The sequence below is a fragment of the Jaculus jaculus genome, chromosome 1 (genome assembly GCF_020740685.1).
Source record: "Jaculus jaculus isolate mJacJac1 chromosome 1, mJacJac1.mat.Y.cur, whole genome shotgun sequence".
NCBI lineage: Eukaryota > Metazoa > Chordata > Mammalia > Rodentia > Dipodidae > Jaculus > Jaculus jaculus.
Window position 1 is genome coordinate 136660463 of NC_059102.1, and position 12971 is coordinate 136673433.

Here is a 12971-nt window from a genome sequence, read left to right on the forward strand (position 1 = left end):
ACTTTTTTTTCCCCACTCTTATATTTTGGTATGTTCTTCTTCTTTTTTTTTTCTTCAATTAATTTAATTTTTTCTTTAATTAATTTAATATTTCTTTAGTTTTTCTTCCAGTATTAGCCATGTTTATGGTCTTATATTGAGGTCTTTTATCCATTTGGACTTGATTTTTGAGTGTGGTGAGATGGGTGGGTCTAGTTTTATTTTCCTGCCTAGGGTTATCCAGTTTGTCCATCATCATTTGTTGAAGATGCTGTCTTTTCTCCAGTCTACATTATTAGGGCCTATGTCGAAGATCAGGTAGGGAGGTAGGGGTAGTTACTTGGCATACAGTTTGGATCTTCTATTCTGTTTAATTGATCTATAATCCTATTTTTTATGCCAGTACCATGATGTTTTCATTACTATGACCTTTTACTACAACTTTAGACCAGGTGTGGTTATGCCTCTAGAGGGCTGACTTGACTTCTTCCTTTCCAATTTGTAGCTCTTTTATTTCTTTCTCCTGCGTTATTGCTTTTGCTAGGATTTCTAATACCACATTGAAGAGCAGAGGTGAGAGTGGACACCACTGTCTTGCTCTAGATCTCAATGGGAATTCTTTGAGTCTTTCCCTGTTAAAAATTATTTGGGGGCAGTGTGCAGTGCGCATGCAGAGTAGCTGAGCCGTGGGGTCATGGCGGCTCCTTCCAGTGGGGAGAAGGAGAAGGAGCGGCTGGGAGGCGGCACTGCTGTGGCTGGAGGAAACAGCATGCGAGAGCGGCTGTTGTCTGCGCTGGGAGACCTGGAGGTCTTGTCCAGGGAACTTATTGAAATGTTGACAATTTCAAGAAACCAAAAGTTGTTACAGCCTGAAGAAGAAAACCAAGCAACAGCTGTTTACCAAGCAAAGGAGAAACTCAAGTCAATAGAGAAAGCAAGAAAAGGTGCTATCTCTTCTGAAGAACTAATTAAATATGCACATAGGATTAGTGCAAGCAATGCTGTGTGTGCCCCATTGACCTGGGTTCCAGGAGACCCACGGAGACCATATCCGACAGATTTAGAGATGAGAAGTGGATTACTGGGTCAGATGAATAATCCTTCCACAATTGGTGTAAATGTCCATCTTCCAGGGGATGCGCTTGCAGCAGGTAGACTGCCAGATGTCCTTGCCCCACAGTATCCATGGCAGTCAAATGACATGTCAGTGAATATGTTACCACCAAATCACAGCAATGACTTCTTATTGGAACCTCCTGGACATAATAAAGAAAATGAAGATGATGTTGAGGTTATGTCAACAGACTCTTCAAGCAGTAGTAGTGACTCTGATTAAACCAGGTGTGACGGCACACAGAAGCAGATACTATAGAGTGTGTTAAACAGTTGTCCGGAACTAGAACCTGCACTGTCGGGGAGTAACCCTGAAATATCAATATGGTGGAATTGTGCAGCCTACTAAAAATGAAAGAGGGTTTTTCTTTTATAGCCAGAAAATATGGTTTTATTTCTAGCCCACTAAGGAAATATTTGGGTCCTTGTCAAATTTTACCATTGAAGAAAAGGTGATTCAGAAAGTAGCTTGGTGCTGCTCTGCCTTGTCAGTTGTGGGATTTGTACACGCTAGTTTGGTAGTAAGATTGCATGGATATGACCAATGTACGTGTCATTAAGGCAGGCTTCCAGGAATTACTTAGAAAAAGTGTTTCTTAGAAAAGGATGGTCACAACTATAATCCCAGTACCTAGTTGGCTGAGGCAGGAAGCAGTCATTATAGTTTGTGACCAGCTTGGGCTACATAATTTCATACTAACACTTTTCTTTGTCTCAAAACAAAAAGGCAGTGGATTTTTTAATGCAATATTTCAAAGTAAAAACAGTGTAAAGCTTAGTCTCTTGGATTCTGTTGCAGCAGCAGAAAACTTGTACTATTTATACTGTTTGCAGTTACTGTAATTTTTGTACACTTCCTTTTGTTTGAGTTATAAAAAAAAAATTATTTGGGGACTTCCAGTTAAGATGGCAGTGAAGGTACCATGCCAAAGCAGACTGGGGGGGGGGGAAAGACCAAAAAAAACCCCAGCAAAATACGCACTTTTACTAAAAAGTGAGGTGTATAGGAAATTGAAGCAGCAGCAGAGAAGTAGAAGAGATCCAGAGCCTCCAGAGCATGCACAGGCTGGCAAAAGTGGCCCCGGCAGCTCTGGCAACTGCGGTGGTGGTGGTGGCGCACCAGAAAGCCGCCAGACTTGGCTCCAGCTGCAGGAAAAGCCAGGGGCGGGAGCTTCCACTCACACAGGAGCTCTCTGCAACTCAGGAAACGTGAAGGGAGAATGGCAGTGAGCAATGGAGGAGAAGACCACAAGGTAGAAGTAGAAGAACACGTGGAAGAGTGAGAGATCTGGAGCAGCTGTGACTCCCTCCACTCCCCCACCACCTGAGCCCAGCTCCAGCGAACAGAGCAGTAGTCTCGGGACCCGGCCACGCCAACTTGGGCGGACAGCAGGACCCAGCAGCTCCGGCACTGGTAACAGAGGCCCCAAGAGCAGCAGACCCAGGAGCGGCAGCAGCGGCAGACCTAGCAGCAGCAGCTTCAGCAGCAGCAGTGGCTCCAGAAGTGGCAGCTACAGCACCAGCAGCAGCAGCAGAGGCAGCAGCAGCGGTGGACCCAGCAGCAGCAGCTTCAGATGCTGACAGACCCATCAGAGGCAGCTTTAGCAGCAACAGTTCCAACAGCGGGGGTGCTGATCTGCATGGCCACAGTTGCCAGGCTCGGTTTGCCCCAGAGGAAAAGCCATTGCCCAGCTCCATAAATCAGAACAGCAGCCCGACAACCAGGCAGCAACTTTACTGAGACCAAAATCATCCACGGTAACTGAGATTGCACCAGGGAAGGGTCTCACTTGGTCACAAGCTGACTTGGATCCCTCAATAGACCAGAAATCTTAACCTCTATGTTGATAGAGGATCTGGTTGTAATAACTACTCTGGCATACATACTTGGGACTGTTTTTGATTGAATGGGTACAGTGTTTAGTTAACTTTTAGAATCTACCTGTATTTTATTCCACTCAGCCTACTTGAATAATCCCATAGAAAGGAAACTCAACCCCTAGGAGCACCTTTGTAGATACTCTGTGAGTCTTTTTTTTTTTATTTGTTTGTTTATTTTTTATTTATTTATTTGAGAGCGACAGATGGAGAGAGAAAGGCAGAGAGAGAGAGAGAGAGAGAGAGAGAATGGGTGCACCAGGACCTCCAGCCACTGCAAACGAACTCCAGATGCATGCGCCCACTTGTGCATCTGGCTAACGTGGGTCCTGGGGAATGGAGCCTCGAACCAGGGTCCTTAGGCTTCACAGGCAAGCGCTTAACTGCTAAGCCATCTCTCCAGCCCCTCTGTGAGTCTTAAGAGCCACACCTAACAACTTAAGCTCCTACCCTGAAAATATATAACATCAAATCAACTGATACAGCTAAGAATACCCAGTTAGTTAGAAAATCCAAGCATTAACTTAATCCAAGATGCAAAAATATATACATTATAACACAAGAAACACTAAAAAGCAAGACGATATAAATACACCTAAAAGTATTAATGCATCAGAAATGACCTCCAGTGAGAATGAGTTAGAGGAAATGCCTGAGAAAGATTTCAAAAGAATGATTGTAAATATGTTCAAAGAAGCCAGAGAACAAATCAAAGGAGTCAAAGAGGAAGTTAAAGAGGAAATCAAAGGAATCAAAAAAGATGCAGGACACCAATTTCATGAAATAAAGAAGGCAATACAAGACATAAATAAGGAAATAGAAATAATAAAGGAAAACCAGTCAGAATTACTAGCAATGAAGAACACAGTTAATGAAATAAAAAACTCTGTAGAAAATCTCACCAGTAGAATGGATGAAGGAGAGGACAGAATATGTAAGCTAGTAGACCAGGTGGCAGATACAATACAATCCAACAAAAAGAAAGACAAACTTATAGAAAAGTATGAGTGGGAATTTCAAGATATTCGGGACACTATGAAAAGATCAAATATAAGAACTCAGGGAATAGTAGAAGGAGAATTCCACTCCAAAGGCATAGTAGATGTCTTCAAAAAAATCATAGAAGAAAATTTCCCCCAAATTGGGAAAGATGTGCCAATGCATATACAGGAAGCCTTTAGAACCCCAGGCACACAAAACCTGGAAAGAACCTCTCCTCATCATATTATAATCAAACTACCAAACACACAAACCAAGGAAAAAATACTGAGAGTAGTTAGAGAGAAAAATCAAGTTACCTACAAAAGCAAGCCCATCAGGATTACAGCAGAATATTCAACACAAACTTTTAAAGCCAGAAGGGCTTGGAGTGATATATTCCAAGTACTGAAAGATAACAACTGTCAACCAAGGTTACTTTATCCTGAAAAGTTATCCATTCAAATAGACAGAGAAATAAGGACATTCCATGACAATAGCAGGTTAAAGGAGTATTTGAAGACAAAACCAGCTCTACAGAAAATACTTGATAGAATCACCCATGCTGAAGAAAAGGAAAAGCATACATATAAGGAACCTAGAAAAATACTAGTTAACACAAGAGAGCACAGGTAGAACCAGAACCACAAAAAAAAAAAGGCAAACATAAATACATACCTTTCAATAATATCTCTTAATATCAATGGCCTCAATGCCCCAACAAAAAGACATAGATTTGCAGACTAGGTTAAAAAGCAGGATCCTACAATTTGTTGTCTCCAAGAAACTCACCTTTCTACAAAGGATAGACATTACCTTAGGGTGAAAGGTTGGAAGACGGTGTTTCAAGCAAATGGGCCTAGAAAACAAGCAGGGGTTGCTATCCTAATATTTGACAAGGTAGACTTTAGTCCAATGTTAGTCAATAAAGATAAAGAAGGTCACTTTATATTGATTAAGGGCACACTCCAACAGGAGGACATTAGAATCCTAAACATATATGCACCTAACATGGGGGCTCCCAAATTCAACAGTCAAACACTATTAGAACGAAGGTCACAGATAACACCAAACACAGTGGTAGTAGGTGACTTTAACACACCACTCTCATCAATTGACAGGTCATCCCAGGAAAAAATAAGCAGAAAGTCATCTGGACTACATGAGGTCATAGAAGGAATGGACCTAACAGATATATACAGGACATTTCATCCAAAGGCTGCAGATTATACATTCTTTTCAGCAGCACATGGAACATTCTCTAAAATAGACCATATATTAGGACACAAAGCAAATCTTAACAAATTCAGGAAAATTGAAATAATTCCTTGCATTCTCTCTGACCACAATGGAATTAAACTACAAATCAGTAGCAAGAAAGGCTATAGAGCATACACAAAATCATGGAAACTAAACAATACACTACTAAATGATGAATGGGTCAATGAAGAAATCAAGAAGGAAACCAAAAAATTTATAGAGTCAAACAATAATGAGAACACAAAATATCAAAATCTGGAACACAATGAAGGCAGTTCTAAGAGGCAAATGTATAGCCTTAAGTGCCTATATTAAGAAATTAGAAAGGTCACAAGTAAACAACCTAATGCTTCACCTTAAAGCCTTGGAAAAAGAAGACCAAGGCAAACCAAAACTCAGTAGGCAGGAAGAAATAATAAAGATTAGCGCAGAAATTAATGAAATAGAAACAACAACAACAACAAAAAAAAATTCAAAGAATTAATGAAACAAAGAGTTGGTTCTTTGAAAGGATAAACAACATTGATAAACCCTTAGCTAATCTGACCAAAAGAAAGAGAGAAGAGACACAAATTAATAAAATCAGAGATGAAAAAGGTAACATCACAACAGATTCCAGAGAAATTCAAAAAATCATAGGGACATAGTATAAAAGCATATACCCCACAAAATATGAAAATCTGAATGAAATGGATGCTCTCCTTGACTTATATGACCTACCTAAATTTAATCAAAATGAGATTAATCACTTAAATAAACCTATAACAAACATGGAGATCCAAACAGTTATCAATAATCTCCCAACTAAAAAAAGCCCAGGCCCCCAGATGGATTCACTGCTGAATTTTACCAGACCATTAAGGAAGAGCTTACACAATTGCTTCTTATGCTTTTCCAGGAAATAGAAAAAGAAGGAATTCGACCAAACTCCTTCTATGAGGCCAGCATCATCCCGATACCAAAACCAGGCAAAGATAGATCAAAAAAAGAAAATTACAGACCAATCTCCCTCATGAACATAGATGCAAAAATTCCCAACAAAATATTGTCAAACAAAATACAAGGGTATATCAAAAAGATCATTCACCCTGACCAAGTATCCTTTATACCAGAGATGCAGGGATGGTTCAATATATGCAAATCTATAAATGTAATACATTATATAAGTGGGTTGAAGGACAAAAATCACATGATCATCTCATTGGATGCAGAGAGAGCATTTGACAAAATCCAACATCCCTTCATGATAAAAGTCCTACAGAGACTGGGAATAGAAGGAACATATCTCAATATAATAAAAGCTATTTATCAAAAGCATACAGCCAACATACTACTAGATGGGGAAAAACTGGAAGCTTCTCCACTAAAATCAGGAACAAGACAAGGATGTCCACTGTTTCCACTTTTATTTAATATAGTTTTGGAAGTCTTAGCCGCAGCAATAAGGCAAGAGACACACATAAAAGAGATACAAATTGGAAAGGAAGAAATCAAGTTATCATTATTTTCAGATGACATGATTCTATACATAAAGGACCCTAAAAACTCTACTAGCAAACTGTTAGAGCTGATCAAAACCTACAGCAATGTAGCAGAATACAAAGTAAATACACAGAAATCAGTAGCCTTCATATATGCTAACAACAAACACACAGAGGATGAAATCAGAGAATCACTCCCATTCACAATTGCATCAAGAAATAAAGAAATAAATAAAGTACCTTGGAATAAACCTAACCAAGGAAGTAAAGTATCTCTACAATGTGAACTTTAAAACACTCAAGCAAGAAATTGCAGGGGACACTAGAAATTGGAGAAATATCCCCTGTTCCTTGATTGGAAGAATCATTATTATGAAAATGGCAACCTTACCAAAAGCAATCTACACATTTAATGCAATCCCTATCAAAATTCCAAAGGCTTTCTTCATGGAAATAGAAAAAAACAATTCAAAAATTCATTTGGAATCACAAAAAACCTCGAATATCTAAAATAATACTGAGCAACAAAAATAAGGCTGGTGGTATCACCATACCTGATTTTAACCTATACTACAGAGCCATAGTAACAAAAACAGCATGGTACTGGCACAAAAACAGACTTGTAGATCACTGGAACTGAATGGAGGACCCAGATGTAAGCCCAAGTAGCTATACCCACCTGATATTTGATAAAAATGCCCAAAATTCTCATTGGAGAAAAGACAGCCTCTTCAGCAAATGGTGTTGGGAAAACTGGATATATATCTGCAGAAGGATGAAATTAGATTCTTCTCACTCGCCATGCACAAGAATTAAGTCCAAATGCATTAAAGACCTTAACATCAGACCTGAAACTCTGAAACTGCTAGATGAAAAAGTAGGGGAAACCCTCCAACATATTGGTCTTGGCAAAGACTTTCTGAATACAACCCCAATTGCTCAGGCAATAAAACCATAGATTAATCACTGGGACCTCATGAAATTACAAAGATTTTGCACTGCAAAGGACATAGTGAAAAAAGCAAAGAGGCAACCTACAGAATGGGAAAAAATCTTCACCAGCTATACATCTGATAGAGGATTAATATCTAGGATATACAAAGAACTCAAAAAATTAAATAATAAGGAATCAAACAAGCCAATCAAAAATGGACTATGGAGCTAAATAGAGCATTCTCATAGGAAGAAATATGAATGGCATATAAGCATCTAAAAAAATGTTCTACATCACTAATCATTAGGGAAATGCAGATTAAAACTACATTGAGATTCCATCTCACTCCTGTCAGATTGTTGGTGGGGATGTGGAAAAAGAGGAACCCTTCTACACTGCTGGTGGGAATGCAATCTGATCCAGCCATTGTGGAAATCAGTGTAGAGGTTCCTAAAACAGCTAAAGATTCATCTACCATATGACCCAGATATAGCACTCCTAGGCATATATCCTAAGGACTCATCTCATTTCCTTAGAAGTATGTGCTCAACCATGTTTATTGCTGCTCAATTTATAATAGCTGGGAAATGGGACCAGCCTAGAAGTCCCTCAACTGATGAGTGGATAATGAAGATGTGGCACATTTATACAATGGAGTTCTACTCAGCGGTAAAGAAAAATGAAGTTATGAAATTTGCAGAAGAATGGATGCACCTGGAAAGGATTATACTACATGAGGTAACCCAGGCCCAGAAAGCCAAATACCACATGTTTTCTCTCATATGTGGATCCTAGCTACAGATGACTGGGTTTATGCGTGAGAATGAAAATACTTAGTGGCAGAGGCCAGTAAGTTAAAAAGGAGACATAAAGGTAAGAGAAAGGAAGCGAGGAGGGTACTGAATAGGTTGATATTATATATATGTAAGTACCATGATTGTTAAGGGGAGGTAATATGATGGAGAATGGAATTTCAAAGGAGAAAGTGTGGTGGGGGGAGGGAACTAACACGGGATTTTTTTTATAATCATGGAAAATGCTAATAAAAATTAAAAAAAAATTAAAAAGTGATAAAAAATTATTTGGGTTTCAGGTGCTTTATATATAGCTTTTATTATGTTGAGATATAAACTACCCATGATTATTTTCTGTGACATTTTGATCATGAAGTGGTGTTTTATTTTGTAGAAGGCCTTTTCTGCATCTATTGAAATAATCATGTAGTTTTTGTGCTCAAGCTTTTTTATGTGGTGTATTACATTGACAGCTTTCTGTATGTTGAACAAACCCTGGATTCTTGTGATAAACTTTACTTAATCAAGGGATATGACTCTCTTGATGTGTTGCTGAATTCAGTTTGTGAGGATTTTGTTCAGGATCTATGTTTCTAAAGTCATCAGGGATATAGGCTTATAATTTTTTGTTTTTATTTTTATTTTTTTTTGTTTTGTCTCTGTTTGGTTTTGGTATTAGGGTGACCCTACCTTCATAAAAGGATATTAGGGAACTTTCCCTATTCTCCAATTATGTGGCACAGTTTGGGCAAAATTGGGTTCAGTTCTTCCATGAAGGTTTGATTGAATTCAGCTGGGATCTGGTCCCAGACTCTTCTTTTGTGGAAAGATTTTGATTATCTTTTCAATCTCAATGTATGTGATAGGTTTGTTTAGGAGATTAATCTGCACTGAATTTATCTTTGGTAGGTGGTATGTATCCAGGAATTTATCAATTTCCTCTAGATTATCAAAATTTGTGGAGTAAAGGTTTTGGAAATAAGTCCTGACAAATCTTCCAATTTCACTTATGTCTGTTATGATCTTTCCCTTTTTATTTCTAATTTTGTTAATTTGAGCTCTCTCTCTCTCTCTCTCTCTCTCTCTCTTTCTCTCTCTCTCTCTCTCTTTCTCTCTCTCTCTCTCCTTTTTGCTAAATCAAATTGGCCAGGGAGTTTTTGTTTATTTTTGCAAAGAACCAGCTTTTTGTTTCATCAGTTTTCTTAATTGTTTTCTTAGTTTCCAATTCATTAATTTCTGCTATGGTTTTGATTATTTCTTTCTGTGTGGAGCTTTTCAAAGTCCATGACTATGATGGTATTTGTGTTTATTTCTATTTTCTTGTCAAGTAGGTTTTTGTTTTATTAACTGTGGTGCACCTATGTTTCATGCATAAGGATTGATGATTGTGTTAGCCTCTTGTTGGATCATAAACTTGTTAAATAAAAATGGCCTTCTTTGTCTTTTTTGATTACTTTTGGTTTGAAGTCTACTTTATTCACTATTAGTATAGCAACACCTGCTGGTTTCTTATTTATACTGTCTTGGAATATTATGTTCTACCCTTTAACCTAAGGAAGTGTCTGTCTTTAGTTGTGAGGTGAGCTTATTGAAGAAACAGATTGAGGGGTCTATTTTTCTTTAGCGTTATAAGCATAAACACACTGGGGAAGAATGCCTTGATGACAGGTTGATATTAGAAATAAAGCACCTGTGACTTGTTTTTAAAAAGAAATGATTTCCATCTAGAGGATATTTTGATTGTATCAAATTTTATAGATTCCATTTCAGGAGCATTTCTTCCCCAAAGGAAAGGAGTGCCCCCCTCCAATAAAAAAGAAAATAAAGCCCTACCATAGTGTTTCAGTAACAAATCAGCTACTGTGATACTCAAGGTGTTGGACAGCATGAAACTATCAAAAAGAATTAGAGAATGTTCAGCAGTAACTAGAAGAGTAATATGTATTGGATACATTTAGGTCATCTGTAGTTGCTGCCTCACATGACTATGCCCTTCAGAATGACATTTTTCAGTTATGAGATAGTTGAGAACATTTTAGATGGATCTGCAGGTGGTTGCTGTTTTCTTGCCCAATTTTTCATACATGGCAAGAAAATAAACACTCTTTTTCATACCCACTATATTTCAAATAAAAAGAGGTTGGCTTACATACACACAAATATACTTTAATGACAACCCCCTGTGATGCAAGACAGTGATAATTGAACCTTATTAGAGAAAAGATCAATAGTATTATTTGGGAGAGTTTAGTAGAGGTAATGTTAACCTTCAAAAAACATAAAATATTTCAGATAAAAGACACTAAATACTCAGTTTTTGAAAACTTCAAGAACCTAAGTTCTTGAGACAATAATTTGATCTCACTAAATCATAAGTCATAGTATGGAAGTGAGGATGTAAGAACAGATTAGAGATATAATAACAAAAAATAAATACTATTAAGATTCTTATGCTTCTATAAGCAATTCATCCATACCATGTAACATAAATAAAGAAATTTACCTAGTTTACAACAGCAGCTTATTCACAATAAATATTCTATGGGTATTTGTTATGTTAATTTTTGTTAACTGTAACAATATTAAGCATCAGCCTCTTCCTAAAATCCTATTACATAAATTAGCATTAAGTTATGTTCTCTGAAATCAGAAAGATTATAGTAGGCATAGAGAAAGAAAAAGAGACAAAATTCATCAAGGTTTTAAATTAATGTCAAAAGTGCAAGAAGTAAGGGGTAAAGTATACTTAATGTAGGAATATTAGAGAACTGGCTGGGTCACAATTGGTTGGTTGTCCATAGATGGCATCTTGAACAACACAAGACCCACAGACCATGAATAGCTAGGTGGTAGAACGCAGTGATAGCAGACTATAGAACACTGAGCGTGCTCATAAGGCTATGATGCAGAAGAATAGACAAGATTAACTAGACAAGTATAGAGGATCCTCTGGATTTGTGTTTGAAATCAGAAGTTCCCTGGAATATTGAATTCTAGCTACCAAGGACAAAATATTAGGGAAGCTCCTCTGTAATTCCAGAGAATAAATAAGATTTATTGAGCAAAGTAATGGAAGGAAGGAATTTATGGGTACTTCCTTGTGTAAATGAGATGCCTCTATTTGTTGATTAGGAAACATAGATTTATCTGTGGTTTGTGGGTTCATACTTGTGTGGAAGGTTTTGTATTGTGATAACAATAAGCTTAATGCTAGATACATTGCACAGGGAATAACTTTTGCCTCAATATTGTACTGGCTTGAAGGCCCTAATAGTACTACAATAATTTCCTGGTAGAAGGCCCATCTTGCTGAATTACAATGTTGCACAGAAATGTAATTGAAGCTAATCTTACGTACGAAATTCCAAAAGAAAAAGAGGCAATCTTGTGTAAAAATCAAGCTATTGAAAAAAAATAACCTAATACAATAAAATGTCTTAAAAACTCATGACAATATTAATCCACCATGAGGGTAGAGCCCTTATGATTTAGTTACTTTTCATCAGGCCCTGTGTATTGGAGGATTTGCTAACTTAGTATCACCACACTGGTGAAAATGTTCCAGGTCATAGGCCTTTAGAAAACAAGCCATATATGAATTATATCAACTTGTTTTAGTATGGGGGCTTCCTCAATAAAACCATTAGTCTAAGTAACCACATATGGCCTTTCAGTCCCTGGAAATTATAAGAATTCCTGCTAACAAATTTCCAAATCAGCTTCTTCATGCTGAGAAGTAGAGATGAAATTCTTTACCTAAATAGGCTTTTGACAGCTGAAAAGTAATGTGTGGGAACCAAACCTGCTATTGCCATTATTATTGACCAGGAACAGGATGGAATATGGCCTCATCAGAGTATGGTATGCCTGGTTAGAGAGTTTGAGAAAATCAGCTAGTGATGCATGTATACATAGTATAGGTATTGTTTTATTGGTTCTGTCAATGATGATAATGATAGATAAGTCAATGAATATATATTTTATATGTAGGAACATTAATATAATTAAAGCATCATGGAATAGAATGCTATGGCAGAAACATTTGCATAGTGTCATAAATGAATTACAATGAATTACATCTAAAGAACACATGGGAGTTGTTATCTGAGAAATGTCTTAGAGGCGTATAAGTTTTCTGTGTTCAGCGAGACCAAATGACTCCAGATACACTCAAGAACATAATGTTATAGAAAACATACTAGTGTTTGGGTCATTATGCACAGAGACATTGCCTCTTATCTATAAGTGATGGCTAACCTCACAATGCATGACCCATATTCCAAAACAAGGAGGGTCCCTGCAGATGGGGGAAGACAGGGAGGAGGCTAATGATGCTATCAACAGGACTGTATACACAATATATGCATAACTAATAAAAAAGAAAAGGTAATGATAAATATAGTTATCTGAAAAGAGGCAATCTGGAAGAACTCATAGAGCAAATTAAGAATATAAGCTTGGGCAGGAGAGTTGGCTCAGCAGTTAAGGTGCTTGCCTACAAAGCCTAAGGATCTGAGTTTAATATCCCAGTACCCATGTAAAGACAGATGCAAA

The 12971-nt window shown here is 37.5% G+C and overlaps 1 protein-coding gene across 1 annotated transcript; it reads left to right on the forward strand.

The window, feature by feature from the left end:
* Positions 1-662: 662 nt before the first annotated feature.
* Positions 663-10061, forward strand: LOC101599090 (mediator of RNA polymerase II transcription subunit 4-like). The gene is made up of 3 exons (XM_045139214.1): positions 663-1320; positions 7286-7289; positions 10051-10061. The coding sequence occupies exon 1, from the start codon at positions 674-676 to the stop codon at positions 1313-1315; it is 642 nt and encodes a 213-aa protein (XP_044995149.1). The 5' UTR covers positions 663-673; the 3' UTR covers positions 1316-1320; positions 7286-7289; positions 10051-10061.
* Positions 10062-12971: the final 2910 nt, after the last annotated feature.